The sequence below is a fragment of the Miscanthus floridulus genome, chromosome 1, assembly GCF_019320115.1.
Source record: "Miscanthus floridulus cultivar M001 chromosome 1, ASM1932011v1, whole genome shotgun sequence".
In the NCBI taxonomy this organism is placed as follows: domain Eukaryota; kingdom Viridiplantae; phylum Streptophyta; class Magnoliopsida; order Poales; family Poaceae; genus Miscanthus; species Miscanthus floridulus.
Window position 1 is genome coordinate 123763726 of NC_089580.1, and position 27361 is coordinate 123791086.

Here is a 27361-nt window from a genome sequence, read left to right on the forward strand (position 1 = left end):
CGACGGAGTGCCTCATCAACCCCGTCAAGGCCGGCGCTAGTGAGCGCCGGTGCTGCTGCCCACCAAATAACACTCGCGCCACGTGGCGGTCTATCCATGTATGCCGACGTGCCGTGCGCCCCCCCACGTGTGTTAGAGGGTCAGAACCCAATTGTTAGTCTCACTGCTACAGCAACCATATGTTTATGTATTTTACACATGAATTTTTTTTTTGCACCACAGGATTAAGATCCAACAACCTATACCCTTTTTGTACCTCCAGCCTCCACATATACAGATCATATTTTTAAGGACAAATTATAGATCCGCCGCCGCCGCCAAATAATAGATTGTCCACAAATTGCGGTGGGATTCATCGGTTGCTGCATGCGCTCGTGAGGCCTACGGTCGACGGAGACCGCCTGCATGTGCTGCTGCAGCCGCGTGCCTGCGCTGGGCGAGGTGTAGGAGGCGCTGCTCCCTCTGACCGCATGAGAGAGAGGTAGGGCCGGCGCCCTGGTTGACAAAAGGCAGTGGACAGGAGAAGCTGCATGCGCCCGCGTCCCGCCTGTTTGAACCAACCGATCCCGATTGGAAGACCGAAAAACCGGTTGAAAAAAATCCATGTGCTTTTTTTTTTGCTAAAACATATGTGTTGTATAGCATTTCTGATTCGTTAAGCACGTTTTGCAATATTTTACTCACACACGTCTACCAAACTACAATATTCAATCTGCAATTAACAACTCTAATTGCGTTTTGCCATTCATTCAACAGATCCCGCTGTGGACCCTCTCGTGCGTGCTTTACGATCGAGTCACTTCCTAACCGCCACGTCCCCGAAGAGCGCCACCGATAATCCCGACGGCTTACGGTAAATCGCGGGCCCAGGCAAAGATCCGTAGATACCCCCGACGCGCGAGGGCATTCCGGGCATTAGCCGCGCCACCTGCTTGTTCTAGCGATCTCCTCCGCCTCCCTACTCCTCCCCTTTCTCCTCGACTCGTCCAAGACAAAAAAACCGCCTGCCCTGCCTGTGGGCTGTCTGCTGTGTTGCTAGCCCAGTCCTCTCTCTCCTCGCTCACGCGGCACGCCGAGCAAGGGGACCGACAGCCGGAGCGCTTCTCAGCCCCTCCGCACCTTCGGGTCTCGCGGTGGCGGCGCCGGCGGGCGCTGCCGATCGCCGGCGGCGGCCGAGATGTTGGAGGACCAGGTCGCCTTCCTGCTGCAGAAGTACCTCGGCAACTACGTCCGGGGGCTCAGCAAGGAGGCGCTGAAGATCAGCGTCTGGAGAGGTCAGTCAGGACGCCTCGCCGCCACTTCCCTTCTTATCTGCCCGTCGCTGCTGCTTTGATTAATCCGACTCCTGCTGTGATCACACTGGCAGTTTGGGGGTTAGTTTGACATATTTTATCTTAAAATTTGCTGCATCATGCGTGCTTATTAGTAGCAGTGTTAGTGCTCTACGTGGTGGTTGCATTGGATGGGGGCTAACGACAACAATTTGAGCTAGTTATGTCAGGGGCAGAAGTTGGATTGGTGAATTTGATGAATCTGCGACTCTCCAGTGTTGGTCCCTCTGTGATTGCAGAACTGTTTTAGCTGCTTGTTCCTAAGAGGTTCTAGTTTCAGTGCTCAGAGAATTGTGGAGCTGACTTGGTGACACATTGTTGTGGGCATTCAGGTGTGAGACTGCATGCTTGTATCTGAGCCTTTTTACCAAGATGTCATCAACCACGAAGCATGTCTTCAAGCAACCCAGCGTTTTGTAAAACTGGCTTGGAAACTGGGAGATGAAACTCCCCACTAAGACTGGCCTAAATTAGCAAATTTGTTGGATGGGCCATAAATGGCTTCCCAACCTTAATTGATAAAAACAAATACAGGAATGTTGGTAGCAGTATTTTCAATTGGTATTTTGGAGGAATTCACATAGCAAGTGATTGCAGGGGTGTATGTGAGTGCCTAGTTTTTGTCAGACATCTACATCAGTTGTTGGATGTTAGATCGCAAGTTCATTTGGAAATTAAGGTGGCATGTGGCTTTGACATTTGGTGAGAGCATAGCAGGAATCTGTTGAACTTGTAATGATAGTCTTGTCATGAGAAGTGTATGAGATGATGGTAGGCATCAGATGGCTTTTGTGTCAGTGGCCTCGGGGCATGAGTAAGGGAGCTCAGGTCATGTGCAGCACAATTCTGGGTATTTGATGAAACTAACGTTGGTTTCATGATGACATCGAAATGCAATGTGGTCCATGGCATTTAGTGAAGTTATTAGCTGGAGCTTGAAGATATCCACATTCATGTGTGCACATGCATGAGGGGATCAGGGGGGACACAATTTTCTTGCCCCAGCTATTGACCATTTTTTAATCATTGACATGTCTTCTATTACCTAATGATGTTCTGTTTTCTGAAAAATTGTTTCAGGTGATGTAGAGCTCACAAACATGCAACTGAAGCCAGAAGCGCTCAATTCATTGAAATTACCTGTTAGAGTCAAAGCTGGTTTTCTTGGTTCCGTGAAGCTCAAGGTTTGGAGTAGTACTTTCTTTGGTTTAGTACATATAGTCATATACTGAATTTGTTTTCTGTAATACGGAGGAATGGGTTCAAGGATGTTTGTGTCAATGATTGTTAGGTTCCATGGAGCAGGTTGGGACAAGAGCCAGTTTTGGTTTATCTTGATCGAATTTTTATACTAGCTGAACCAGCAACACAAGTTGAAGGTTGCAGCGAGGATGCTGTCCAGGAAGCAAAAAGAAGTCGAGTTAGGGTAATAAACTTCTGATGACAGCTAAGTGATTTTTGCAATTAATGTTGGATCCATGCACATACTGATTTTTTGGTTTACACAGGAAATGGAGATCAAATTATTGGAGCGCCAACAGCAACTGAAATCTGAACTAGTATGTGCCAGTACTGTTTCTATGTGTAGTTGGGATAGTCAATCTTCCCTATATTTTTTACCTGCTGTCGTGTGGTTTAGATCTGACCATCTTAGATACTTTTTTCATTTCTCACTGCGATTTTCCTTTTTTGTGGAAGAATTCATCATGGCTTGGGTCTTTCGTTGGCACTGTAATTGGAAATATCAAGTTATCCATTGGCAATATTCATATCAGATACGAAGACGTAGAGAGGTAATTCAGTTCTGCTCAATGGTTTATCCTTCGGGCTGCACATTTTTAAGGAGTATAAGAACACTGTGACCTGTTTCCTGTAGCAATCCTGGCCACCCTTTCGCAGCAGGTCTGGTACTTTCAAAGCTTTCAGCAGTTACAGTGGACGACTTTGGCAAGGAGACTTTTGCCACAGGTGGTGATTTGGATCGAGTGAAAAAGGTACATTGTTCCTGCATTTTGTTTCCACGGTTAGTTTGATATTACTCATGGCTGCTGTCAACTTCTGGGAGTCCAGTTCTGTTTTTTGTGATCCACGTAGAAAGGAAAGTGAGTACATGAGGAAATACCAATTTCTCCAAGAAATGGTGATTGTTTGTTCTTTTTTGTAGCCGAATACCAAAGTAAAAACAACAACAACAATAGTTCACTTTTTTTTTCTAATTTTGGTGGTCGATTAATTTGATGTAAAGCTTTTTTGACCTAGTAGTGAATTCTGTTCGCCTCAGCAGTGAATACATTGAGCATTTGGCACATTTGGTGTGCTTATTTGTTTTAGTTTGACTTTTTTTTTTAACTTTTGACCAACTTGCATTACTTCATTAACTTACTTGGCATTTTGCAGTCTGTTGAACTTGAGAGTCTTGCGGTGTATTTTGACTCTGATAGCAGTCCCTGGATTGTGGATAAACCCTGGGAGGATTTACTTCCATCAGAGTGGAGTCAGGTACTCCTTGTGTTTGTGCACAAATAAATACCTGAGCTTGAGAGTATAAATTTGCTTGGAGACAGTTGTCTTTGGCAATATCTACCAGAAAAAAACATGTGGTAGAATGTTGATAGACGTGGTGCTGTAGTGAGGTTCTGGTGGGGTCTGTTATTCTTCCGTTGCTTGCATCCAGCAACCTGACAAATCTTTATTGGTTCGTAAAATGCATTTCAGGTTTTTGAGTTTCAGGAGCAGGATGGTTCCAGATCTGCTTCAAAAAAGCATGCCTACATTTTACAACCTGTGTCTGGCAAAGCAAAATATACAAAGATACAACTTACTGAGGCAAAGAAAACAGGACAAGCATTGCAAAATGCTGCAGTTGATTTGGATGATGTTACTCTGTCGTTGTCAAAGGTTTGTACTCTTTTCTTCTCTCTCAGTTTTGTCAAAAGCACTGTGAAAAATAATACCTTTTCCCTCGAACCAGGATGGCTACAGGGACATGTTGAAGATGGCTGATAATTTCTCTACTTTTAATCAACGGCTGAGATATGCTCATCTCCGACCATCTTTACCAGTAAAATCGGATCCACGAGCTTGGTGGAAATATGCATACAAGGTGATGACTCAGGAAATGAAGAAAGCAAGGTATGTATATCTGCACATTCTTCTCTGACTTCCAATTCATATATAGATTCCATGCATTATTTACTGGCATTAAAAGGTGCTCAGTTTTTTTTTTTAATTTTCTGGTTTCATTATCCTCTAGCATAGTTTGGGCGACCTTTTTTTTTAATGTCAGTTTGGGCTACTTATACATATAGATTGGATGAATGGTTGTTATGTTTGCTTTAGCATTTAGCCTATAATAAATCCAATGCACATCCCAATATTTGGTTTAATCATGCTGTGGGATATTTGCTTGTCTTCTTTCTTTATCTGGGTGGAGCCATTAATTTTCTTTGTAGTACTGTACCACATGTGACATGTCAGTAGTGTTTATGTAAGAAAAAAGAAAGCAGTTGAGCAGAGGACTCAACCATTCGCCTGGCAACTGATTCAAGGCTTTCTTGTGTATCTCTTCGTGTGTGTTCAAGTAGTATCACTAATATTTCGTTTGACAGTGTTTCCTTTAACTTTAATATCATCAAATATGTCCTCATTTCATGTGCCTTTATGTCAATACAATCTTTGTTGATTCTTTCATGGTGATGTATCTAACTTATGGATGCAGTGGGAGTCTTTCTTGGGAGCAATTATTGAGAAATGCAAGACTTCGGAAGGCATATGTATCTTTATATGCATCCCTCTTGAAATCTGACATGAGTCGACTGGTTGTTGATGACGATGAGGAGATTAAGAGGATGGACCGTGAACTTGATATGGAGGTTATTCTACAGTGGAGGTGATGTGCTTCTATTTTTGTCCTCAGTACATCAGTACATCTCCATGGGGATTATTCCTAAAAGAGTGTGATGTAGAGTTTGGGGAGGTTGCCAAAATTTTGCCTTCTGAGCATACAGGGTGCCTTTAGGTCTGCAAAAGAAGTTCACCTTATTGCACTGTTTTTTCCCGCTTGCTCAGCTGCCCTTTCCCATGAAAGACAGTGAACGTGCACTACAGTGACATTGGTTCAGCCTTTGAAATTACTATGACTTCTCTGCACCCCCGCCCCCCCCTTCAGCCTGACATTCGCTCTGCACACTTTCTTTCCTAACAAACAACGGTGATATGTACACTTATTTCTCGTAAACTGCATGTTCACCTTGTATCCAATCTGCACTCTTGTCTCTTCTCACAACTATTTCCACTTTATGAAATATTATTTTGCATGCAACTGTGACAGAAAATCTCTGATTCTTGAATAGGTCATCCTTGTTTTTTTACTCAAATAGAAGAAGATCTGTGTATCATTGCATTAGGCCATCCTTGCTTTTGAGCTTTTATTTTTGGAGCTCTACATGTATAACATTGTATAGTTAGTCCCTTGAACAGTGCATGTCCTTGATTCTTCACTTCCCGAATGCACATGCACATTGAACAACCTGCTATGCATCTTATCTTCATCCTTGATTCTTGTCACAATAATTGGCAAATGGACAAACATCCATGCAGCAGTTTGGATGAATTTTGTATGTAATTCGAGATTCATGTGCATACACCCTATCATTTATGCCGATGATGAGTGCAGTTACCTTTATTTGATACATACAATCTTCTTATTTTGTGTAGGATGCTAGCTCACAAGTTTGTAGAACAGTCGGTGGAAACATATCAGTATGCTCAACAAAATAAGCAGCAGTCCTGGTGGTCATTTGGATGGTTGATTTCTGGCCTATAAAACCCTATTGTTTCTATATTGTTAAATATGCAGCAATTAATCTGTCTTCATATAGGACTGGCTCTTCAAAGGATGAGGAAGATTCAAAGAGTTTTACTGCTGAAGATTGGGAAAGACTAAATCAGATTATTGGGTACAAAGAAACCAATGAGTATATCCCTGATCAACAGGATATGAAACTGATGCAATTTGATTTTGAAATACGTATGAAACATAATGCATCAAAGCTTACCATTGATGATTCGGAGTGCCTTGCTGATCTCTCGTGTCAAGATTTCTGCTGCAACTTGAAAATGTATCCGGAGGCAAAAATATTTGATCTGAAGCTGGGTTCCTACAGGCTTTTATCTCCATATGGCCTGCTTGCTGAGGTTTCTGTGTCTGTTCAATTTGCATTTTACACTTAGTAACTATGGTAGCCACTCACACGATTCCGTGTTCTGTATGTTCTAGAGTGCAAGTGTCGTTGATTCTTTTGTCGGCATCTTCTCCTACAAACCTTTTGATGAGCAACTAGACTGGAGTTTCACAGCTAAAGCTTCTCCTTGTTATATAACTGTAAGCTGCTATCCTCATTATACCTTAGTGTGCATGCATTTGCTCTACTATTTCACTATTTGAGTTTTTGTTCTTATAGTATTTAAAGGATTCAATCGATCAAATTGTTGGCTTCTTCAAGAGTAGCCCTACCATTAGCCAGAACTTGGCACTAGAGACTGCTGCTGCTGTACAGGTATCTATGAGTAAAATCGATTTGAGGCAAGACTGTTTCATGTGATCAGATGATTGATTGATCATTCTGTGTTGCTTTGTGAAGATGACACTAGATGAAGTGAAACGGACTGCTCAACAGCAAATGACTCGGGTGCTAAAAGATCAGTCCAGGTTAGTGTATTTTTTTTCTCCATTTTCATATTCTGAAAAAAAAAAAAATTCATGTGGGTTTTCCACCATTCTCTATATGAGGACAGAATGGTACTGTAAAAAAATTTCCAAGAAGCCCTAGCTTTCAATGGTACAACCTGGACATTATTAGCTTCCTTTGACTAATATTTTTTATTTTGGTAAAAAAAACGAAATAAAAAAAAGCAACCACAGTTTAGTACTTAGTTACAGCCTATGCAGAATATTTAACTGGAAGGGGGGTAAATATTTTACTAGAATTTCAACCTCAAAAGGAATTTGAAAAATGGGATTGTGGTTTCCCCTGAAATAAGGATTATTGTCACTTTGTCTATACCATAAAATTTATGCTGATGTTGTTGGTTTGTATTTCAGTTACTTTAGATATCTACATCATTGCTTCTATGCTAAAGCTACACTAAAGAATTAGCTATATTTTCTTTTGTCAACCCCTTCTTCGACGTCGACTAATGCGTAACATAACCCCTATTAGGTTTTCACTGAACATGGATATTGCTGCTCCAAAAATTACCGTTCCTACCAAGTTCCGACCAGATGATGTACATGAGACTAAGCTTTTGCTTGACCTTGGAAATTTAGTTCTTCGGACAGAGGTTGTGTCTTCTATTTGCAAGTAACATTTATATCTTAAGTGTTTGGTTTGTATGCTACTAACGTCACTTTGTTTCTTCAGGAAATATGGGATGCCTATACTTCAGAAGAGCAGGATATGTATCTAAACTTCAATTTGGTGCTTAGTGATGTCTCTGCATTTCTGGTGGATGGTGATTACCATTGGAATGAAACATCTGATGAAACAAACTTGTTGCCGGTAATTGACAAGTGCGGGATTGCTTTGAAGCTTCAGCAGGTAAACAATACTCCACCCACACCTTTTTTTTTTTGGGGGGGGGGGGGGGGGGGGGGGGGGGGACTATTAAATGTTATCATCATGATGGTCACTGTTCCATCTTTGGACAGATCCAGTTAGAAAGTCCTCTCTATCCTTCCACAAGACTGGCGATACGGGTGCCTTCCCTAGGATTTCATTTCTCTCCTGCACGCTATCATCGTTTAATGGAAATTTTTAAAAATTTTCAAGATGGTGCTAGTGACAATAGCAGTTCAGATCATGAACACTTGTGGGATCATGCTGACTTTGAAGGGTCGTCATCTCTTCTCACATGGAAGGTTTACATTCTTTTATAATTTACTCACTAATGTTCAATCATTTTGGAATTACGTTCTTTCTCTAAATCATTTTCATGACCTACTGTTAGGGGGTTGGAAACCGGGAAGCTGCTTGGCAACACAGATATTTGCGTCTAGTGGGTCCATTTCTCTATGTATTTGAAAATTCAATGTCTACAACATACAAGCAATGGTTCAGGTTATGCACTTTCCTATAGTTCTGAATCCTATGTTACTGTCAAGTTTGGAGCTTATACTGTCATGTTCCGCGCCTAGAATAGACTGCTTGGCCATATGTGTACAAAGATCTGGCACCACTGTAGCTTTTGCCGGGATAGGGACAGTAGGTGTGGAGTGCTTGAGGTCCAAGGAAGGCCCAGCAGAGGAAGAGCTGAGGGTGTGGCACATTCATTCTGGATGGCCAGTCCACCATTTGAAACTTGAATCTCACTCCTGGGGTGCCTCGTTGGAGCTGCACCTCAGCGGAGTAATTTCATGTGATTATATGAATGGTTTGTGTTTATTTTTTGCATTTTTATGTGCCGGGACACTTGTTTTAACACCTTTGTGTTGAGTTGCAGTTTACGTGGGAAACAAGTTCATCAGGTACCTACTGAGCTTACAAATGGTGTGCAGAACATCCTGGCGCTGCATGATTCTGGCCAAGTTAATCCCAAGGAACGGTCTAGTGGCACTTCATAACATTCTGTTCTACTTCAGATCCCCTGACATAATTGATTATCTCAATAAACTTTATTCTTTTACAGATTCTGGAAGACACTGGTGCTTTAATTTTGTTGTTTGATAATGACGAGGCACGAAAGATATGGCAGAGCCGTTTACAGGGTGCTATATACCGTGCATCGGTACTCCTTGTTTTGTTTTTCTTTTTGGTAAAATTTTCATTACATATCTATCTTCTGTTGGCATCCATAGAATTATTAGCCTGCTTTTAGGGTTCTGCTGCAATTTCAAGCTTCCCTGGAGTTGCTCTCCCATCAGAGGCCCACTCATTCAAAGGCAGCTTTCCCGATGTTGCTGACACAGAGAAATTATTTGTTGCTGGCATTCTTGATGAGTTAAAGATATGTTTTTCATGTGTCTATGAGGTATTTCTTTCTCGCCTAATTTTTTTCGTAACCTTGATTCAGTGTTTTTGATGCAACTCATGCTTCTGTAGAGTAACCACAAACTAAAAAAAGTTCTGCTAGCTAAGGAGAGCAGCCTGTTTGAATTTCGGGCAGTTGGTGGCCAGGTATCGAACTTTTCTTTTGTGTGGTCCTTGCTTTGTGACTCTTATTAATATATGTTTTTTTTCTTTTGGAATAAACAGGTTGAACTCTCAATGAAAGGTGGCAATTTACTGATAGGAACTATTTTGGGGTCACTAGAAATTGAAGACCAGTTTTACTACCCAGGGAGTCCTGTGCCAAGGTTCTTGGCAAAGTCTTATATCAATAGCATGCAAACCCAAGAACTCCCATCTCCTAGTCGAAAGAACAGTTCAGGACCTAGAGGCACCCAATTGAAGAAACATGACAGTGAGGAAAACTTTTTTGAGGCATCAGATGATTTTGATGAATTTGAAACACCTATGCATCGAGAGAGGACTATATCAGACTATTTTAGCACCCAGAACTTTTTGCCTACTAGTGTTCCTTCCCTACAGCCGCCAACATTTAATCGAATTCCTGATTTGATACCAGACACTGAACTTCAAACTGGGGGATTCACATTGGATGATAGTGGCACTTTCGATAGTTTTGTGAAAGCTCAGATAGTGATTTATGATCAACATTCCCCCCAGTACAACAGCTTGGACAACAGGGTAAATATCTCAAAAATCTCATCTCATTACATAATTGTAGAAGGTAGAGAATCACCACACACCAATGTGGGTGGGGAGCCTTTCATATATATAGCCAATAGGCATACATGGAAGTTACATACATGGGAAGCTATTTCCTGTACAAGGAAACTATCCTAGGCTATACATGGCAGCTAGCCTATCTAGGGAAACACCAATCAATCGCTAATTGATCTAGATATATACATATCCTAATACCCGCCCGCAGTCGTAGCGGAAGCATCACGGACGCATAGACTGGTCCGAAAATCAGTGAAGAGCTGGACGGGCAGACCCTTGGTCATGATATCTGCGAACTGATGCGCAGATGGGACATGGAGAACACGGAACTGTCCTAGAGCGACCTTTTTGCGGACGAAGTGGATGTCGATCTCGATGTGCTTCGTGCGGCGGTGGTGGACGGGGTTGGCAGCCATGTAGACGGCGCTCACATTGTCACAATAGACAACCGTCGCAAGCGGATGGAGATGTGGAGCTCCTGTAAAAGCTGGCGCAGCCAGCAGCACTCGGCAACAACATGGGCCACTGTTCGGTACTCTGCTTCGGCACTGGAGCGAGACACGGTCGTCTGACGCTTGGAAGACCAGGACACTAGGTTGTCACCGAGGTAGACGCAGAAGCCAGAGGTAGAACGGCGCGTGTCTGGGCAGCCAGCCCAGTCGGCGTCGGAGTAGGCTGTGAGCTGGTCAACGGCACCGGAGCCCAAGTGTAGACCGGCGGATAGAGACCCCTTGACGTATCGCAGGATGCGCTTGATCAGCGCAAGGTGCGGCTCGCGGGGGTCGTGCATGAAGAGGCAGACCTGCTGGACAGCATAAGCCAGGTCCGGCCATGTCAGAGTGAGGTACTAGAGCGCACCAGCAAGGCTCATGTACTCCGAGGGATTGGCAACTGGGGCGCCCTTTGAGGCGGACAGCTTGGTCCGGGCATCTACAGGAGTAGCTGTCGGATGGCATTCAGACATGCCAGCACGTTGGAGGAGATCAGCAGCGTACTGCCGCTGGGAGAGGAACAACCCGCTGCTGTCCCGCGTCACCGAGATGCCGAGGAAGTGGTGTAAGTCGCCGAGGTCCGTCATGGCGAACTCCGAGTGAAGGCGTGAAGTGACATGCTGGAGAAGGGCCGGTGACGACGCGGTGACGATGATGTCATCAACGTAGAGGAGGAGGTAGGCCATGTTGTCGCCAGCCTTGTAGACGAACAGGGAGGCATCCGACTTGGAGGTGGTGAAGCCGATGCTGCAGATGAACAGCCTGTTCGGGAGGCTGTATCGTATCGTGGATTATTTACTGCTGGCTGGTTTGGTGTGAGAGAAAAACACTGTTCCTGGCTGGAAATTTACGATCGTTTACGAGCAAGCGAACAGGCTGGAAGTTGGAGAAGCGCTGGTTCCAAGCACGCGGCGCCTGCTTAAGTCCATACAAGGACTTCTGTAGCAAACAGACAGAGTTAGGAGCAACGGGGTCGACGAAGCCTTTCGGCTGCTCGCAGTAGACCGTCTCCTCGAGGTTGCCGTGGAGGAAGGCATTCTTCACATCGAGCTGGCGTATGGGCCAATCTCGCGACGCAGAGATGCTGAGGACGGTGCGGATCGTGGCCGGCTTGACGACGGGGCTGAATGTCTCGTCGTAGTCAACACCGGCCTCCTGGGAGAACCCGCGGACGACCCAGCGTGCCTTGTGCTGGGCGAGGGAGCCGTCGGAGTGGAGCTTGTGCTTGAACAGCCACTTGCCAGTGACGATGTTCGCACCAGGCGGTCGAGGTACGAGGCGCCAAGTGCCGTTGTCGATCAGCGCCTTGTACTCTTCCGCCATCGCAGCGCGCCAATTGGGATCGTCGAGTGCACTGCGATAGTTCACCGGGACCGGCGAGGCGATGGAGGCAGAGAAGTCGTAGCGCTGGACGGTGCGGAGGCTGCCGGTCTGTGAGCGCGTCACAGGCCGGGCCACTGGTACTGCGGGGAGCACGGCTGGTGGCGCTACCGGTGCTGCAGCCGCTGGTGGCACAGCAGCAGGGGCCACGGAGGCAGCCGCAGGAGCCACCGGCTCGGTGGCCGGCGCTGCAGGAGTCCGGGCACGGCGAGTGTAGACGGCACCGAAGCGCTGGCCTCCCAGCCGTGGCCCGCCCGTAGGAGCAGCTGGAGTGTGCCCGCCCGCAGGCGTAGCCAGGGGGCCCAGCTAGGAGTACAGCCGGGTCCAGGAGCGCCGGGAACGGATCCTCGCTGGTGGCAGCGAGTGGCGGAGTAGTGCTCGCTAGTGTCGGCGAGGAGGAGAGTCCCTGCATCAGAAAATCAAGTGAAGACGGCATGGAAGCCGCCGATGGTGCTGCTGAGAACGGAAACACGGACTCGTCGAAAATGACATGGCGAGAGATGATAATGCGACGAGTAGACATGTCGAGGCAGCGGTAGCCCTTGTGAGAGGATGGATATCCTAGGAAAACACAAGGTGCGGAGCGAGGGGCGAGTTTGTGTGGGGAGGTGGCAGTGAGGTTTGGATAGCAGAGGCACCCGAAAACGCGAAGTGAGGAGTAAGCTGGGATGGTGCCGTGAAGGAGTTGGTGAGGTATTCTGTTGTGGATGGAGGAGGAGGGACGCCTATTGAGGAGGAAGGTGGCTGTGATGAGAGCCTCAGCCCAATAGGGAGGTGGCATGGACGCATGGAGGAGCATGGTGCGGATGGTGTTGTTGGTGGTGCGGAGCATGCGTTCAGCCTTGCCGTTTTGTGGGGAGGTATAGGGGCAGGAGAGGCGGAGCAGAATGCCATGGCTGGTGAGGAAAGAGGTGGTGGCGTGGTTAACAAACTCGGTCCCATTATCTGCTTGAAAGGATTTAGGTGTGGTGCCAAACTGTGTCTGAGCGTAGGCAATGAACTCGACAATGTGGCGGTGCACCTCGGATTTTTGGCGAAGTGGAAAGGACCAGCAGTAATGAGAAAAATCATCGACTAAAACAAGATAATATTTGAATCCGGAGTTGCTAAGCACGGGAGATGTCCACACATCACAATGAACTAAATCAAACGGAGCATTGGTTACAGAGGTGGAGTGACTGAATGGGAGTCGCACGTGCTTGCCAAGTTGACAGGCATGGCATAGGCATGGCGAGCTCTTATTGTAGGAGATGACCGACATGCTCCGGAGAGTGGCGAGGCTGGTTGGACCGGGGTGGCCGAGGCGGTGGTGCCACAGAGACGATGTGGTGGCGAGGCTGCAGGAGTGAGCTGGTGTGGAGGGGAAGGTGTAGAGGTCGCCACCACTATTGCAGCGAAGAGTCACGTGCCCCATCTGTTGGTCCTTGACAGAAAAACAACAAGCGTCAAATTCAATTGAGCAAGCATTGTCACGAGTGAATTGACGGACGGAAAGAAGGTTGCGCACTAAATCAGGAGCAACCAGAACATTGTTAAGGTGAAAAACAGAATTAGGAAAAGACAGTGTGGATGTGCCACGGCAGGTGATAGGAATTGTAGTGCCGTTGCCAACCGTGATGCCGGAAGAGGGTGGGGGAAGACGGGACAGGAGTATACCATCCGAGGACGACATGTGGGCAATGGCACCGGTGTCGAGGACCCGGGGGGAAGACCCCTGGAGGGACATCTGGTTCAGGGCGGCAATGAGGCCGGCCTGATCCCAGCCGCCATGCTGCTGCGGAGGTGGAGGAGAGGAGTCAGAGAACTGGGCGGGGGCGAACGCCGTGTGCGCCTAGGCTGAAGGAAAGGCGCCGAGGACTCCAGGGCCACGCCAGGCTGGGTTCGGCGTCGGCGGACGCCAGGGCTGCTGCTGCGCTCCGCCCGTCCAGGGAGCGTAGCAGTACCAAGGGCCCGCTGGCGGAGCAGAGGACTTCTGCCCGCCCCCAGAATTGGAGCCGTCCCTGCCCTTCTTCTTCCAGCGACCGCCGCCGCTGCCCTGGCCGCCGCCGCCGTAGCCACTGCCAGAGCCGCTGTTGTGGCTGCCCTGGCGACCGGCGGTGTAGCCACTGCCCGTGTTGCCGGAGGTGATGCGGCAGCCTGTGCCGCACGAGGCATGGAACGCCGACTGGGCAGCGATGGAGCCCTCGTTGGCGAGGCGGAGCTCCTTCAACACGAGCTTCTCACGGGTGGTGGCGAAGTCCGGCAGCGGGTGGGAATCGGCGATGTTGTTGGCGGTGCTGGCAAAGCGGGGATTGAGGCCGCGGAGGAAGTTGAGGACGAGCTCCGAGTCGGTGATGGTGCGGCCGACATCGCGCAGAGCATCGGCTGTGGCCTTCATCCGCTGGGCGTAGTCGTTGATGGAGGAATCGCCCTGGGTCATGGAGTGGAACTCGTGACCCAGGAAGATGGCGCGCGGAGCCTTGTTGGCCTCGAAGAGGCGCCTGATGGCAACCCAGAGCTCGCACGCAGTCTGATTCGGTGCCGCAGCAAGGCCGATGACGTCCGTCCCGGCAGAGCCGAGGAGCCAGCTGCGGACGCAGGCGTTGGCAATGGCCCAAGCAGGGTTAGTGGGGCTGGCCTCCGCCGTGCCGTCGACGTGCGGAAGGAGACCGAATTTCCCGCAGAGAGGTGAAAAACGGCTCCCACTGGTTGAAGTTGGGCTTCGTCAGTTCCAGGGTCACCGGGATGTGGTTCTTGACATTGATCGTCGCGTAGGGGGCGACGAAGACGGCTGGGGCAGAGATGGAGCCCATAGCAGCCGAGGTGTTGGAGGATGTGGTGGAGCTGGTGGCAGAGGAGGTCGACATGGGCGACCTGGGAGGGGGAGCAACGCAGCAGGGGGGGGGGGGGGGGGCTGTGTGGGGGGAGGGAGGGAGAAGGAGGATCTAAAGGCCTGATACCATGTACAAGGTAGAGAATCACCACACACACCAATGTGGGTGGGGAGCCTTTCATATATATAGCCAATAGGCATACATGGAAGTTACATACATGGGAAGCTATTTCCTGTACAAGGAAACTATCCTAGGCTATACATGGCAGCTAGCCTATCTAGGGAAACACCAATCAATCGCTAATTGATCTAGATATATACATATCCTAATAATAATATTGTTATGGTTTCTGTATAGGTACAACTATTCCTCCTAGTGCCTTGGACATGCTTAGGTTTTCTGTATAGATGTAGTTATTCCTCCTAGCCCTTGATCATGTGTGATATTTCATATTTTCTTTGTTTACCAGGTAGTTGTAACTGTTGCCACTTTATCGTTCTTTTGCCATCGGCCAACTGTTATTGCGAATCATGGAATTTATGAATGCCATCAACCTTGCAAACGGGTCTGATACTGATAAAGATAAAAATACATATCCTGCTACTGTAGAAGATGGTACAATTGAGGAATCTAAGTCTGACCTGGAACCAGCGCCAACCATAAAACAGTTACTGGCTAAAGGTAAAAGCAGAATAGTTTTTCATCTTACATCCAGCATGGCAGAGGCACAGATATTACTGATGAATGAGAATGGAGATCGACTTGCTACTTTATCACAAAATAACCTCTCCACTGATATAATGGTAATGTGATCATCTCTAGTTTGTGTGGTCTATTTTGGCTCGATTTGTTTAATGCCCACACAGAAGGGCGGGCCTGGTGCAAGCGGTAGAGTCTTACCGCCTGTGACCGGAAGGTCCCGGGTTCGAGTCGCGGTCTCCTCGCATTGCACAGGCGAGGGTAAGGCTTGCCACTAACACCCTTCCCCAGACCCCGCACAGAGCGGGAGCTCTCTGCACTGGGTACGCCCTTTGTTTAATGCCCACACGGGTCTGACTAACTATCTTTGGCAATTACTCAAGGTGTACACATCGTCATTCAGCATAAAGGCTGCACTCGGAAATCTTAAAATAAGTGATGATAGCCTTCTTAGCAGCCACCCTTACTTTTGGGTTTGTGATATGCGAAATCCTGGAGGTCGTTCGTTTGTGGAGGTATTTCATGTTGTTTGATTTTACTTGCTTAATGTAGGTCATATTATGCTTTACATTGTCGGTTCTAGAAAAGAAACCTTTTATGAATAAAGAAGAATAATCAATTTCGAAATCGTTGTGCAGATTGACTTTACTTCATACAATGTTGGTGATGAAGACTATTGTGGTTATGACTATAGCCTTGTAGGGCAGCTTTCAGAAGTTAGAATTGTTTACCTGAACCGTTTTGTTCGAGAGGTATGGTGTTTCCAGCTTATTTAGTTTCTTAATCCTGCAAATGGTTTAATCTTTCTCTCTCGCTCCCTTCTTCTCTTGGTGTGTGCAGATTATCAGTTATTTTATGGGACTTGTCCCAAAAAGTTCTGACGCCGTTGTAAAGCTGAAAGATGATGAGACTAACTCAGAGAAGTTGGTTAGCAAAACCGATATGGAAGGATCACCTGCTCTCAAATTGGATGTTTCATTCAGCAGGCCTATAATTGTTATGCCCCGTGAAACTGATAGTAATGAGTAAGGATGCTTTTGTGTCTCTGAATATGATTTGTTCATTTACTTGTATCATGTCTTGAAGACGATCACTTTGCTTTGCAGCTTTTTGGAGCTTGATGTTCTATACATTACAGTCCAAAATGAATTCCAGTGGATAGGTGGTGATAAGAATGAGATGAGCGCTGTTCACTTAGACATTTTAACAGTTACAGTAAGTTCACTTTGTCAGCATGTTGTCTTTTTAATTGAGAAACCTGCTAGACATATTTATTTATTATAAGAATAAATGGGGATTAACTTGGATACTGGGAAATAGTCTCCATCATCATATCATTAGATGATCTTGTTCAAATGGTCTACATTTTGGCGCAGGAGCTGTCTCCATGTAAATTATTGCTTTATCTTGGGCCACTCCATTGAATGCCCAAATTGTGCCAACATGTAATTTAGCTGCCATTTGGTAGCCTAGCAGTGGTATTGCTGTTGGTTACTGATTACTAGCTGAAGCTGATGACTTGGCTGTGCTTTGTGGAAACAAAGATTCCTTGCACATTAAAGGAGATTGGCCATTTAAATCTCACCAGATTAGTGCAGTTTGCTTTGAACAAATCTATGCCGTTATGATCTTATTTGCTGAACACAAGATAGCAAATCTTCATTTTGCAAAATAGTGACAGGCTTTGGACTGCAACTTATAGTAGCCATGACTTATATGCTTGGGGCTTACAGGAAATCTAAGCCAAGTTTGTACCATGTTGAACTTGTATGATTTAGTAGGGAAACAATGCTTTTGCACATTTTATTCCTCATTACAGTATCTTTCCTTGTTACCTTGCTTAGAATCATTCTTACAGCATGATTACACTTCCCTTTGTAGGTACGGGACATAAATTTAGTTATTGGTATGAATATGGTACGTGGTGAAACCATAATTCAAGATGTGGAAGGTCTCTCCTTCGAACTTCGTAGATCATTGCGTGATCTGAGGCATCAGTTGCCAGCAGTGGTGGCAGCAATTAAGGTACCACATTTTTCTGTGAATGCATCTTTGATTGAAGGTCCCTGGTTAGATTATTTACTTTTCTTATAGCACCATTGAGATACTCATTTCTTTTATTTACAATATCTCATAGGTGGATGTTTTGAAAGCAGCACTATCCAATCGAGAATATGAAATTATATCTGAGTGTGCGTTGTCTAACTTCTCTGAGACACCGCATCCTGTGCCTACTCTGGATGATCCTCGATATGGCACTTCCACTACTCCATCCCATGTATCAGCATCTTCTTCAGAAAGTATTCATGACTTGTCCAAAGATGCAGAAACATGGATAACTAATAAATTTTCTGTCTCAATAAATCTGGTTGAGCTTTCTCTGCATTCAGGATCGACAAGAGATTCTCCTCTGGCGAGCGTTCAGGTACTCAATTTTTGTGCAGAAAAATGCTTTCGAACTCCATTGACTGCTCCGTTTATTTTTCAGAGCTTTTCCTTCCCCTTGCATGGGCTTTTTGCATAATCGTAATTATGATCATGTTGCGAGCTTGTCTGAACACAACTTTGTACGGTACCATATTGTAACAACCTAGAGTCCAAACTGCTTAGATCCACTCACACGCTGCGTGCATGACACACTCTCACCAACTCACCTTTCGTGCTCGCTTCGCGGGGTTGGTCACATGGGGGCTGCTTGGTTCCGGCAGTGGCTTTGCCTCGCCTTGCTTCATCGGCATGAGCCACGAGGAGCTCGCCTGAGTGAGCAAGCCAATTTGGCTCTCTCATGGGAGCGAGGCAAATCTTGCGTGCATAGACCTGAGGTGCTCAGGCGAGGAAATTGAACATGCGTCTTGGCTCGTCATCCTCGCTTGGCAATGCGTAACAGTGCCTAGCATAAGAACCAAGCAGTCCCATGGAGTCCAAGAAATACATCCTCAACTAGCAAGGTTGGACTAATCTCATGCAACTTCACATGCAAATACACATGGGCCACCATGGGCCTCATTTGAATTGGGCCAGGACTTCACACATACCACCTTTTTTTTTTGTAGAATACGCAAATTGTGGTGGGCATAATGTTGTCCAGCTCACTGGTATCAGGAAGTGTATTTTTACACACAGACTACAGTTACCTTGTGATGGGTTTGGAAGAAAAACGTAAAATTTAAACTATAATCTTGTACACCAAAAAAGTTAGTAGCTTTTAGTTAATTTGTCCGAAGTCCACAAAATGAGGTGTGTTTCATTTTAGGACCCGTTTCTCACCACTAGACTGCAGAAAAACTTGAAAAATGGATCCCAGGCAGTCTTCCAAGAAGGGAATTAGGTGGACTCTTAGTCCAATGGATGAAAATTTGAATTACATTTAGTTTAGTTGGAATGATTCAAGCGGGTTTGCGGGCTTGAAGGAAGTATGGGTCAATTATCTGTAGCTGCTGCATCTCATCTACATAATAGTGAATGCAATTTAAAGGGCAACCTAGAGGGATTGAAGTACTCAAGTACATTCTTCTTAACTTGGGACAGAATATAATATGATGTGAATTGGTACTGCTTGAGAATCAGGTAACATTTTTATGCTGTTTTCATGTTTGTTTAAGTATTCTTTGTGGTCCTATTTGCTGAGTGTAGATCAGATTCAAAGTACAGATTTTTTTCCTTTCGGGATTTCTTTCATATGAGGATATAGCTCTTTGTTGGAGATAGTTTCACATCACTGTATAATCTTCTGTATGCAGGCGAGTAGTGCATGGCTTCTCTATAAATCAAACACACGGGAAGAGAATTTTCTGTATGCTACTCTCAAAGGATTTTCTGTTTTTGATGATCGTGAAGGAACAAAAGATGAGTTAAGGCTTGCCATTGGGAAATCAGCATCTGTTCGGGACACATCATCTGTTGATGGCTATGATAATCCTAACAAACTTGATTCAGGTGAACGGAGAATACAAAAAGATCTAGGCCTTGAGCCAATCCCCTCGATGCTTATTCTTGATGCCATCTTCCGAAAATCTTCGTCGTCTGTCTCTGTATGTGTTCAGCGGCCCAAGTTTCTCGTGGCACTTGACTTCTTACTAGCAGTAATCGAGTTCTTCGTGCCATCTGCTCGGAGTCTTTTATCCAATGATGAAGACAAGGACCTTCTACATATGATCACTCCAGTAGTATTGAATGATCAGATTTATTATCAGGAGCATTCAACATTTAGTCTTTCACCTCAGAAGCCCTTGATTGTTGATAATGAAAGATTTGATCACTTCATATATGATGGGAAGGGTGGAAAGTTATATTTGCTGGATAGAGAGGGGAAAATTATCTCAAGCCCTTGTACTGAGAGTTTCATTCATGTTCTGGGGTGTAAGAGGTTGCAATTTCGGAATGTCGCTATAGTGGTAATATTCAGTGTTTCAGTTTTCATTATTCTCACTTTTTACTAACCACACTTATATGGGTTTTTGGTCTTTTGACAATGGGATACCTTGCCGCAGAATGGTGAATATTTGGACTCTTGTATCTCTCTTGGTGATGATAGCTGTTATTCAGCATCAGAGAATGACCATGTCTACTTAGCAAGAGAAGATGATGGGCCCTTGTCGACTCCCAGCAAGGAAATTGCAGGAGACACTGTTAAAAATGGAAGTGCTGATATATCGACCGAATTCATTATGGAACTACAGGTATTGCTTTAAACTTCTAGCTATTGTTGAGACATATTTAATTCATAACTGTGTTAAGCACATAGTTTTCATCTTCTACTGCATCATGATACAATATCTGTGTAAGCTACCAATGTGACTTATTCAAACAAGCTTATGAAAGCTAGTAACCCTGGAGATTCATGACAGTTCAGGAATCTCTCCAACTTTTCCTTTTCATTTTGAATATAATTGTTGAAATATCAGCATATTTCACACCTTTCAGTAGTAAGCTTAAGATTTTGCATGAATTGGTAGCCTGGTGCCCTGTTGCAATATAGATAGAAAAGATTGCAGCCCACTCTATAGCACATCTTAGGTGTACGGGAGTCTGTTGCCCAAGTGCCTAAGTTTCCTCATAAACTTAAGCGTTTGGTTCAATTGGGCCGGTGTAGACAGCTTAACAGTAGCATTCCTATGTCTGCAAGGTTTTCCAAAACTTCACCAGCTGGGTTCGTTGGTAACTAGTGCTAGTTTTATCCAGCAGGTTACAACTTACAAACTGTGAAGTCACTCCCATCATGTAACTTTTGAAACTGCTGCATGCATGATTGCCATTTCGTAATTCTATGGTTGAACTGCATTGTATCATTGTTTCAGGCTATTGGACCAGAGCTTACTTTCTATAGTACATCAAGGAATGCTGGTGAAAACTTAGCACTATCAACAAAGGTTATTCATGCCCGCACAGATGCATTTTGCAGGTTTGGTATTCTACTGGCCTTTGGCTGAATGTAGTTTTGTCGATTGATGCATTACTGATATTAGTACATGTAGCAGATATTGAAAGTGCATGATGCATCACTCTCTTTTTCTTCCCTTATTGTACGTTATGGGTTAATTAGATGTCCTTTTTTTTAAAAAAAAAGAAAACTGTTATTATAAAGTTGCCATTAATTCTTTTCCTGGATGTCTGGAGCTGATGATAGAAAGCTACAAATGGGGAGCAAATTTATGCTTTTTTTTTACATTTGTTTCTCTTTAGTTTACATTTATGACTGCACAGGTACATAATTAATATGCTAAACAAAGATGTTAAATTTGTCAAAGCTATTGCATGACTATGAAAATTACAGATGTGATACTACTTCTGTTAGTACGTATTGATATACTATCTACAAGATGGGATGAATTATGCTGTTCAAAGTCAGATTGCTTATTGCTGTCATGTTCGCTTCATTTTCCTTTTATATTTACTTCATATTCCCATCTGATGTGGTAAATTAATTGGGCACTGGATACAAGAACAGCAGATAGATCGGCTAACTCGCCCTCCCTCTGGAGGCTTTGAGCTGCTGCTTAGATCTATTTCTGCTTGCCTTCCCTAGCTACCTAGAATGTCTTTATAGACCAGGCAATCCAAGTAACTAATGAATCTTATCTGCTAACAAACCTGAACAAACTGTGAACTAATCCTAGGCTGCTGATGCAGCACAGTCCAGGGCCAGAACCAACACTAAGATGATGTGGTAAGTTGATTGGGCACTGGATACAAGAACAGCAGATAGATCGGCTAACTCGCCCTCCCTCTGGAGGCTCTGAATTGCTTGTTAGTTCTATTTCTGCTTGCCTTCCCTGGCTATCTATGGATGGTTTTATAGACCAGGCACCCAACAAACCTCCTAACAAATCTTATCCAAGTAACTAATGAGTCTTATCTGCTAACAAACCTGAACAAACAAACAAACTGTGAACTAATTGTAGTATGCTGATGCAGCACGTCCAGGACCAGAACTGTCCAACTTGCCATTGTTAGGTTTCATGCACCAACCAAGTGAACCCAAAAGCTTAAGCTGATTGGGAAGAGGTGGGCAATCCACTAATACTTCACAATACTCCCACTCACGTGCAGCCTGAACAAGGCGCAAACGTGGAAATAAAGAAGGGTTAAAAGATGCTTGTACCAGGACTCGAACTCGAGACCTCTGGACTTTGATACTATGTTAGGTTTCATGCACCAACCAAGTGAACCCAAAAGCTTAAGCGATTGGGAAGAGGTGGGCAATCCTCTAATACTTCACAACAGCCATAACACCATCCAACAAGGAATTCACACAATCACCTGATCCAAGGAACTTATTGAAGCACACCATTTCTTTTAGAGGGAGAAAAAGTTTGCCAACATGTGCCTCGCACATTAAACAATTGTCTTTATGTTCACTGTATGTTGGGGATTGATCCCTTTTTGTGTGGCAGGCTTATAATGAAAGGTGACAGTATGGAGATGAATGGAAACATACTTGGTTTAAAGATGGAGAGTAATGGCATCAGAGTTATAGAACCATTTGACATGGCTGTGAAATATTCAAATGCATCTGGAAAGACAAATTTGCATCTGCTGGTTTCTGAAATATATATGAATTTTTCCTTTAGTATTCTCAGACTGTTTTTAACAGTTGAGGAAGAAATTTCAGCATTTCTCAGGATGTCGTCAAAGAAAATTTCACTGGTGTGCTACCAATTTGACAAAGTTGCAACTATGCAAGGTACGGGATGACTTGTACTCCCCCGGTCAGAAATATATGCCCATCTAGGTTTTCCTAAGTCAAATCTTTTTACATTTGACTATAAATATCTAAAATTTTATATGGATTGAAAACATTAAGATTGGTATGACTAGATTCATTGTGAAAAATACTTTCATAATATATAACTCTCTCTATATAAGCTAAATTGCTAATATCTTTTTATTGATATTGTTAGTCAAAGTGTGACCTTGTAGACCGTGTCGATGTCCTAATGGGCTTATAATTCTGATCGGAGGAAGTAGTTATGTTGGTGTATACTAAGAGTCCTATTTTGTAAGCTGCATTCATTGTTTTGTTGACTTGTTTTAGGTACTGCGAATGATCAAGTGTTATCTTTCTGGCGACCACGGGCTCCATCTGGATATGCGATTTTTGGCGATTATCTCACACCAATGTTTGTGACTACTACTTCATGCTCTCATTTCTTCTTATTTTGATATGTTGGTGGAATGATTTTATTAGCATTTAATCTCTCTTTTTTCATCTTAGGAATGACCCTCCTACTAAAGGAGTCCTTGCTCTGAACACAAACATTGTTAGGGTCAAAAGGCCTTTATCATACAAGCTAGTGTGGCAATCTGGTTCTCCAAGAACAAACGTTTTTCATCAGAATGAGGACTCGGAGAATAAGATCTCTAATGTTGACCAGCTCTGCTCTGTTTGGTTACCTGTGGCACCTGTGGGTTACGTTGCAATGGGTTGTGTTGTTTCATCTGGGACTGCTGAACCACCTTTGTCTTCAGTTTTCTGTTTAACTGCTTCCTTGGTTTCATCATGTAATCTAAGGGATTGCATTGCACTAAGGTCAAATATATATTACCTGTACTTGTTTCTGTATTTGTTGTATGGCTATAGATATTTCACACTCATGCATTATGTACTCTTACTGCATTCTTCAGGGATAATGCTAACATGATATTCTGGCGAATTGATAATGCTTTTGGTTCCTTTTTACCTGGAGATCCTGCAAGCATGAGTGTGCATGGCAATGCTTATGATCTTCGACATATGCTGTTCGACAGTGCAGACTCATCTTCTAAGACTGTCTCTAGAAGGCAAGATAGTAGAAATGATTCCTCTCAACTAGAGAGATCAGAATTGACCTCAGGTCGGCTATTTGACGCGGTGGCAAGCTTTAAACTAATTTGGTCCAATAGTGCGACCTCTTCACCAAAAAAGCTCTCAATATGGCGTCCAATGTTGTCCGAAGGAATGTTTTATTTTGGTGACATAGCTGTTAACGGGTATCATTTATGTGATTACTGTTTGTCATTTAAAGACCAAGCTTTGTTTGCGATTGACAACTTCATATTTAACTTTCAATTGTAGGTATGAACCACCAAATTCAACTGTTGTCCTTCGTGATACTGGCGAAGACACTTTTCTCAGAGCTCCTGAAGGTTTTGACCTTGTTGGTCAAATTAAGAAGCACCGAGGCACTGAGGGTGTATCATTTTGGTTTCCTAAAGCTCCTTCAGGTTTTGTGGCATTAGGATGTGTTGCATCTAAAAGTTCTCCAACCAAAGAGGACTTCAGTTTGTTAAGATGTATTAGAAGTGACATGGTGGCTGGAGGTCAATTTTCTGAGGAAAGTGTATGGGATTCAACTAATGCTAGAACATCTGAACCTTTTAGCTTATGGACTGTTGATAATGATGCTGGTACGTTTCTTGTGAGAAGTGGATATAGAAAACCTCCAAAGAGGCTTGCACTGAAGCTTGCTGGTCCACCTACATCAAGCAGCTCAGATAGCATCATTGTTGATGCCGAAATTAAAACATTTTCTGCCATTTCCTTTGATGATTATGGTGGAATGGTGAGCCATATCCAGTACATGGATCTTTATCTAGCAACTATTATTAACTTTTAATATCCCAAATGATAGTTGGCTTGTGTCTTTATTTCAAGTGATGTAGCTCCTCTGATGCTTGCTGATATGTGTTGATTAATTTTTTAACTATTCTGTGCAGATGGTGCCATTATTCGGGATGTCCTTTGACAGTGTTGGACTAAGTTATCATGGTGGTCCTCATCATCTTAATGCAACTGTGAGCTTGTCATTTGTGGCCAGATCCTATAATGACAAGTATAGCTCGTGGGAGCCCTTCATTGAACCAACGGATGCATTTCTTAGGTAACTCCTCTAGGAACTAAATCTCTTCTCCAAAGAACAGTTGGGGTGGACCCTACTGAATAACTGTATCAATATATTATAGAGATAAATATGTACAATCTTTAGTATCTGTACCTCATCACAATCCAAATCCATCAGTAGAAGCAGGCAGCACTAGAACATGAAGCTTTTTAATACTAGCAGAAAGCCATGAACCAACATTACAACATTTCACTTGCTGCGTACTACTGATGATTGTATCCTCTATGCCTGTTTTCCCCTTCTTCCTCAACCTCAAATGAAGGAACGAGTGCATGTAAGGGGATTTTCCTTTGCCTGGCGCCTCCTTGCTAGCATCTGAAACCACCAGCTGCTCCCTTCGTCATGCAAGACATGGCGTTTCCCAACAGATTTTTTCGTACATCAACTCACACGTTGCATGTTCCATTGTTGTTTTTCTTGAATGGAAACTTGCAATAATTCTGAAGAACTAGATATTTAGGCATGCGAGTGAGACAATCTGTATGCTATAACATGTTAGTCGCCAACACTCTCACGGTGCAACTGGTCAGCACAACACGCCAAAGAAGCGGTTGGTTGAGCCAGCCCGGGTTCGAGTCACGGCACCAACTTCTTAAGATGAAAATCAGGGGGACGTCCCTCCCCTTGGTCAAATCTCTTTTTTTTTATAACATGTTAGTCAACTGAGATCATCTACTAATTTTTTGTAGAGGACCTTGGGGTTGGTTGTGTTTTAGGGCGTCCCATACCACACCATTGCCATACGCCGAGGCCCTGAGCGCCTGTTGCTAGCCATGTCCTGCTCAACCAAGGTCACCGGGTTGCGGCCCGGCGGTGACAAGGATAGCTACAGTACAGGGACAGGCCCTGTCGGGAACGAGCACGTGGGAGAAGGTGCTGGCGACCACCCATGTAGGGGGGAAGCCAGCCACGTCGTCGCCACCACTACCGTCACACTGCATGGAGGTGGAGGGAAGCACCACCACCAAGCCGTCTGTCATGAACCGCTCCAGGACGAATCCCACCATAGTGTGCAAGGCGCTCACACTGATTCGGTCGAATAACATACCGATCTGTCACCGGAGTAGGAAGTGAGGACGGGGATGAGTAGAAAAAAGGCGAGGGTGAGGGAGGAGGATTGCCCGGCCGCCGCCGTCCTTGCAGCCAGCCAGGCTTCCCGGTGGTGTACTCAAATGGTGGCAAGGCGTAGGCTGCGCCGGGTAGGTAAGTGGCGAGGTGGCTGTGTCTAGCCCTCGAATCACAGATGTCTTCAGATTGAGCATAAAGAGACCGAGTCCTGTAGTAGTTATAACTACTGTAGACAAAAATCAGTAATTTGGCTCCCCCTTTAGTTTGTGTCATGCTCCACCAACAAAGGTCTACAAGGCCAACGATACAAGGATAAATATGACCTGAGAGGAAAAAGAAGCCTATGACTGTGCACACAAAAAAGGACAATGTTCATAAACTGAAAATCTCATGAGAAACAAACCATTCTTGTCGATGTCCTTCCCAATATACAATATCCATGGTTTTACAGTTCTTGTCTTGGCTTCAAACCATAGGTATTGTACGTGTATACTTTCATTATCTGCTGTTAAAAAGCATTGTTAATAATTAATTGAGCTTGATAATTCACAAGGCTTCACTTCATTCACTTGCCTATTAACCATATGCAGCACCATATTAGTTACAGAATAACAGCTTTTTGTAAATTTTTATTACATGATTTGGTACTCATTTTGTTATGGATATTAGGTACCAATATGACATGAATACACCAGGTTCTCCTGGACAACTCCGTATTACCTCAACTCGAGATCTGAATTTGAACATATCTGTTTCCAATACAAACATGTTATCACAAGCTTATGCTAGCTGGAACAATATTAGCTGTGGTGATGAATTGTACAGGAAGGTATATCATTTCTCCTTTAAGATTATTGTTTAATAATTTTGTTATCTGACAATCTGTTTACTCCTTATAAAAATATGGAAAGTTACCGCTTATTTACTTTGAAGTATTCAGTTGATGCTTATGCCATCATTTGTCTTCTCTTTTGTTCTATTATCAGGACACCTTTTGTTCTACTGAGCGACCAGTTCTTGATGTTCATCAAAGAAGAAGTTATTTTGTTGTCCCACAAAATAAACTTGGACAAGATATTTACATAAGAACTACTGAGAATAGAAGTTCGCTTGTTACTCTGTTGCCCTCTGGGGATGATAGGTCCATAAAAGTTCCGGCGCTAAGGGATCTATTGGATTCTCATTTAAATGGAAGATCTGTTAAATCATATCGGTTGATGATAACCGCCATTCTTGCGGATGCAGAGGTAGCTCTTTTATTTTGCACTAAACTGTGTACTCTTTTACCTGCATGTGCTTTCCCAGTGATGAATGGCGGTCAACTCTTTGATCACAGCTTGACTTTTTCATTTGTGTTAACACATCCTCAATTAACCTTTCATTTAAAACCAGCACCAGAAAATGCTAAGTGGT

General features: G+C 44.3%; 1 protein-coding gene across 1 annotated transcript in view; it reads left to right on the plus strand.

Moving 5' to 3' along the window:
• Window positions 1-966: 966 nt before the first annotated feature.
• Window positions 967-27361, plus strand: part of LOC136540191 (uncharacterized) — a 44571-nt gene continuing 18176 nt past the window's right edge. The window contains 43 exon segments of the mRNA XM_066532202.1: window positions 967-1274; window positions 2412-2515; window positions 2623-2757; window positions 2840-2890; window positions 3030-3124; window positions 3208-3325; window positions 3729-3830; window positions 4047-4229; window positions 4303-4463; window positions 5050-5220; window positions 6048-6137; window positions 6212-6527; window positions 6610-6714; window positions 6794-6889; window positions 6974-7041; window positions 7553-7673; window positions 7754-7930; window positions 8041-8250; window positions 8340-8449; window positions 8832-8926; window positions 9016-9116; window positions 9207-9359; window positions 9431-9505; window positions 9584-10078; window positions 15271-15327; window positions 15329-15604; window positions 15884-16015; window positions 16139-16252; window positions 16341-16525; window positions 16607-16715; window positions 17382-17525; window positions 17638-17925; window positions 19241-19894; window positions 19991-20179; window positions 20798-20901; window positions 22394-22683; window positions 23035-23119; window positions 23215-23529; window positions 23625-23969; window positions 24055-24541; window positions 24696-24859; window positions 26618-26777; window positions 26935-27195. Of these exon segments, the coding sequence (XP_066388299.1) occupies window positions 1178-1274; window positions 2412-2515; window positions 2623-2757; window positions 2840-2890; window positions 3030-3124; window positions 3208-3325; window positions 3729-3830; window positions 4047-4229; window positions 4303-4463; window positions 5050-5220; window positions 6048-6137; window positions 6212-6527; window positions 6610-6714; window positions 6794-6889; window positions 6974-7041; window positions 7553-7673; window positions 7754-7930; window positions 8041-8250; window positions 8340-8449; window positions 8832-8926; window positions 9016-9116; window positions 9207-9359; window positions 9431-9505; window positions 9584-10078; window positions 15271-15327; window positions 15329-15604; window positions 15884-16015; window positions 16139-16252; window positions 16341-16525; window positions 16607-16715; window positions 17382-17525; window positions 17638-17925; window positions 19241-19894; window positions 19991-20179; window positions 20798-20901; window positions 22394-22683; window positions 23035-23119; window positions 23215-23529; window positions 23625-23969; window positions 24055-24541; window positions 24696-24859; window positions 26618-26777; window positions 26935-27195 (7788 nt within the window). The 5' untranslated portion in view covers window positions 967-1177.